We start from the raw sequence: 5,388 nt of genomic DNA on the forward strand, positions 1-5,388 counted from the left end.
AAAATGAAGAAAACAAAAAAATCTCGTAAAAAGAATTGCTGATATTTCTTTATTGAAAGTTGATCTGCGACGTTTTCTGTTTCATGTTCACTGTCTTTACGTAAGTTCTTCGGGGTGCTATCTGATGGATTTATTTATTCTTTTTTATTTATTTTTCTAATGAAATATTGATACCACCCTCTCCCTCTCTCTCTCTCTCTCTCTCTCTCTCTCTCTCTCTCTCTCTCTGTAGTGGGCGGGATGGGGTTGGCAATGAAATGTTCTACTTGAAGCTCCCTTTCTTCTCAATGTTGTGGTGAGAAGCGAGAAAAGTGTGGCTCTCCATGCGATCCTAGTCTGGGTTCGACTGTACTGTTCCGTAACTTTTATTTTGGTGTTGTCTTCCAAGCACCGCCAAATCGCTATCCCAGATCGTTTACTTCCATTCCAACAACTTAATGGAGCTAAAGGTCCTTCACTCTCGTTTCAACAGTACTTAAGTATTGGTCGAACTCAGATATTGGCCAGATTGTTGTTTTCCTATCCACTGCATTATCTTTGTTTGTGTTCGTGGAAATGAAGAATAATTGCATATCGAATCCTGCTCGGCCAAAGGTGTTTCTTTGTTTGAAGTAGAGCAGAAACATTTTTGCTCTCCATTTGTTATTTTTTGTCTAATTACAGAAATATTTATTCAGTGTTCATTTGATGTGAATTTTTTTTTCCCTACCCTCTCTCGGTTATTTATAATCGTTGCTCCGAAATTGTTTCAGTAACACTCGTTTCTATCGTATTATCCATTTATCCTGATGGTCTGTTACTGTCCTTTTTGTTTTGTAATTTCAGTGTATCTCTCTCTCTCTCTCTCTCTCTCTCTCTCTCTCTCTCTCTCTCTCTCTCTCTCTCTGCCATGACATTCTGTACAGTAGCACGGCTGGACGTGACTGGCACATGAATAACTGATGAATGACCAGATTATACAATGAAGCTTTTTTTTTCAGAGTCCCAAATGATATGTAGAACCTTTTCCATTACCTTCAGGAGATAATCATTTCAATGTCTCTTCTCAAAATCGTTACTTTCTATCTTATTTCCTTATATATTCTTATTAGACTTGCACGAAAGAGTGTCGTACATTTAGTTGACAAAGGTTCGTCTCTTTGCAGGAGCTTTTGGAGCGTCGCCTGGGCGTGTACTCCCACAAGATTAATGTGCACCCAGGCTACCCCGTGCGGGACCTGCTGGTCGACGTCACCATCCACGAGACGCGAGACATCAACGTACTGGAGGTGAAGAAGGTTCCCGGCGGCCCGGACTTCAGGGACGCTGGTAGGTGACACTTAGCTCCATGATGCCCTGTCACCACGATTATTGTCAAATGCCTCAAAGATGATTATCCGGACTCTTAGGAGTGATTTCTATTGATAATGAATATGTATTTTAGTTGTTGATCTGCCACTGAAATCATAAGAAGAAACATTAATGCCTAATTATTGACCCCTCTGGCATTTCCTTGGGTCATTTTACTCCCCCTTCCCTCTCTCTCTCTCTCTCTCTCTCTCTCTCTCTCTCTCTCTCTCTCTCTCTCTCTCTCTCTCTCTCTCTTCCTCCTCCTCCTCCTCCTCCTCCTCCTCCTCCTCCTCCTCCTCCTCCGTTTTATCATCTTTTTCTTTTGTTTTTCTTTTAGCTGAAGTTGGTGTTCCTCTTGCATAGAAAAAGTGAAGTAAAAAATAATAATAATAATAATAATAAATAATAATAATAATGATAATAATAATGTGTTGCGTCTTTAGCACTGGAAAATCTTTTGAAAACTGCTGGGTGTGAAACGAAGTAATCATATTAATTTCCACGAGGACATTATTTAGTGTACCCATTGTATATAGATAGGTAGACCATCACCATCTCCAGCCTCTCTGACACCACCTTCATGATTTAGTAGCTTAGAATCTCCACGCGCACTTTGAATTTCATGTCTCCACGCGTATTCAGATGCCTCTCGATTTTTTTTCATGTACGGACCCTATGTATTTTTTTCCTCAATGATATCTCTGAAAACTGTCTGGTGAGTTTGAAAAGGAGGGTACGTGTAGTCCCCTCGGGCGCAGGAGTTTTAATGGAATACGCGGATGTAAGACGAGAAGGCAGGGTTATTACTTTCTTGATCTCGTGTAGTATTTCACCTTCACGCCAGGATTCCCGAAGGCTTGGGGCGCTGTGTAGAGTGTAACGGACCCACCAGAACACGGCAGCTGCACGCCAGGAGGAACTGTAAGACTCTAGAAAACATGATGATAATGATACAGAAAAGACGAGGATGAGGAAAAGAAGGTGCTGGTGTTGGAGGAGGAGGAGGAGGAGGAGGAGGAGGAGGAGGAGGAGGAGGAGGAAGAAGGAGGAGAAGAGAGGGAGAGGGAGAAGGAGGAGAGACATACAAAGAGGTGAAGATGAAGAGGAGGAGGTAGTGGTGGAGGAGAATGAAAAAAGAATACAAAGGAATACAAAGGAAAGAGCAGACAGTAACAGTCCTACTGAGCCTAACGAGGCTGTCTAGAGGAGGTGGAACAAAAAAAAGTAAAAAGAACAAAACGGGGAAAAGAGGGCATAGAAATACTGACCTCTCTTGAAAAATAATACTATATCAATAACAATAATGATAACAATAATGATTGATCATCACTATCATCATTATTATTATTATTATTATTGTTATTGTTATTGTTATTATTATTATTGTTATTAGTATTACTATTATTATTATTATTACTTATTATTATTATTATTAATGATGTTATTATTATTAGTTGTTATTATTATTACCAGTACTAGTAGTAGTAGTATTAGTAGTTCTTGTAGTAGTAGTAGTAGTAGTAGTGGAAGTAGAAGTACTACTAGTACCTAATAGTATTGTTTATTATTATTATTATTATATCATTATCATCATCATCATCATCATCATTATTATTATTATTATTATCATCATCATTTTTATTATTATTATTATTATTATTATTATTATTGTTCTTATTATTATCACTATTATTATTGTTATTATTATTGCTATTATTAATATTATTATTATTATTATTATTGTTATTGTTATTGTTACTTCACCTGATTAACAAACACAATAGTACTGTACATCTAGCCTGGAGATCTCACTTACAAATCATGAAAATTACAAAGTGTTAGATACAAATCATGAAAATTACAAAGTGTTAGATCAAAGGCCAATAATAATTTTCTGGCTTAACACAGTAATGTACAGGCGTTACATGTTTGGTGAGCTTATATGAAACTCACACCGTACCATGAGATAAGAAGCTTCAGTCTCTAAGGAGTGAAGCAACCTGTTTAAATGTCCTTTCAGAAAATTATGCTGATTATGTAGCAGGTGGAGAATGATTGCAGTAACAAAACTAACTGTGAGGCTGATGTCACTATATGAATTGAGAATTACAGTACAAAGCAGAGAAAGTTGCCATGGACTTTCTATGAAGTTGATAATATTGTATGGATGAAGATTATTACACTTAATAGTAGATTGGTAGCCTAGAAATAGAATAGTAAAGGTAAACAAAGTAGCCAGAGAATTGGGCATACACGTGATGTAGAAAGTTTTGATGGACCTGGAATAAACTTGACAACTAACAAAAATTAATGAAACTTGGGAGAAATCTTCCTTCAGCAGAGGAACATAAGAAGATGAGGAACGCTTCAAGAAACCATCATGGTGACACATGACGATTCCTATGTAAAACAAACTTATCTGTTTCCACTTGCCATTACAATCTTAAAATGTGTTTGGTCTTTTAAAGCTCAAAATTACTCCGCTTTAAGTCCTGCAGTGATCTCAAGCTAAAAATTACTCCGCTTTAAGTCCTGCAGTGATCTCATGGAAGATATTCATAGTGATTGCTGGTCCTTGAAAAGTAATATAGTGTTTCTACTTTAAAGGATTTGTTTTCATTTCAAGATAGAGAGAGAGAGAGAGAGAGAGAGAGAGAGAGAGAGAGAGAGAGTCTCTAGCAGTGTTTAATGTAAAATAAAGCAGCATGATTTTGTTCAGACACACTAATTTACTGTAACTCAGACCAATACTTCCTATAAAAAAAAGAAAAATAGTACAAAAATAATACACCTCTTTCCTGCCAACAGTGGCTGAGTGGCGGGAAGGACTGAAGACCGCTCGCTTGCGCTTCTACCCTAACCCTGAGAGGATTCCTGTGGATGGGGTGTTGCACGGCCAGCTGGAGGTGCAGTATGATGTGAAGCGAGACCTGGATGCTGGTGATGTGCAGGTTTGTGCTTTTAACTCATAGTATACAAGGTCAGAGATAGTACATTTCTGTGCTCCTCTCTGCATATCTCTAATAATCTCTCAGGTTTACAGACCCTTATCTTCACCTTTATTTCTTATATTGTTGCCCTACTTTTAAATATCTGTCCCTAGAGGCTGATGATAAATAGGTTTGCTTCTAACTCCTTATAGTATGTATAGTGTAAAGTATAGTTTACACCTATCCCTCCTGCATTCTCATTCTCTCTATCTCTTGCTGTTTGCTCCTTTCCTCCTCTTTGTTGCCTTCTCATCCTTTCTCTCTTCCTTCTCTGCCTTACTACCTCTAGCTCTCTCTATCATTTTTGTGGATCTGTCTAGAAATTTCAAATAAATCTCTCAACCTGGTGAAAACTTCTCTTTGTTACCATATTATCTATTGCCACTCCACAAATGTCTGTTTTTAATAAGGTAAGTAATATGTATTTTTAATTACTTAGTTTGCATGTGATCAGTCAGTTTACATTTTTGTCTTAAATATTTGTGTTTAGCTGACATTATCTGCACATGCAAATAATGTCATGCGAGATTTGTCAACAGTGTTGATATAGCATTTTTAAACCTCAATTTGTACTCATGTCCTTATTCTTCCATGCTCCATTGAGTGTATTCATCCAATTATGAGATGAACCATGCAATGACACTATTTCCAGTTTATCTCACTGCAGTCTGTTCATGACATGAGAGTTTGGACTTCTGTTTCAGGTTGTGGATGGTTACTTTGTGCACTTCTTTGCACCCTCTGATCTGCAGTATACACCAAAGCACATCACCTTCCTGATTGATGTGTCAACCTCCATGAAAGGCAATAAGTTGATGCAGGTGAGGTGCTGCATTCATTCATATCTTCTCTTCCTTTGCTCTAGATGGTTGACTTGCTGCTTCAGAACTTAAAATTATCATGTAAGCTAACACCTGCGAGGGTGATGCTACATGGTTTATTACAGCACTAGTTCAGATATTGCTGTTATAAAAATCATTAAAAAGAAAAATCCGAGGCAGATTTTACATCCATTTGACCAATTAAGTATTACTGAGGGAATTTCACATTCCTAATGAATGGTCAATGA

At 37.5% G+C, this 5,388-nt stretch overlaps 1 protein-coding gene across 1 annotated transcript in view; it reads left to right on the plus strand.

Moving 5' to 3' along the window:
• LOC123517033 (inter-alpha-trypsin inhibitor heavy chain H6-like) overlaps positions 1-5,388 on the plus strand; it is a gene marked incomplete in the record, with an annotated part of 447,528 nt that overhangs the window by 418,133 nt on the left and 24,007 nt on the right. The window contains 3 exon segments of the mRNA XM_045276857.1: positions 1,146-1,308; positions 4,138-4,280; positions 5,024-5,140. Of these exon segments, the coding sequence (XP_045132792.1) occupies positions 1,146-1,308; positions 4,138-4,280; positions 5,024-5,140 (423 nt within the window).

Source organism: Portunus trituberculatus, chromosome 41, assembly GCF_017591435.1.
Source record: "Portunus trituberculatus isolate SZX2019 chromosome 41, ASM1759143v1, whole genome shotgun sequence".
In the NCBI taxonomy this organism is placed as follows: domain Eukaryota; kingdom Metazoa; phylum Arthropoda; class Malacostraca; order Decapoda; family Portunidae; genus Portunus; species Portunus trituberculatus.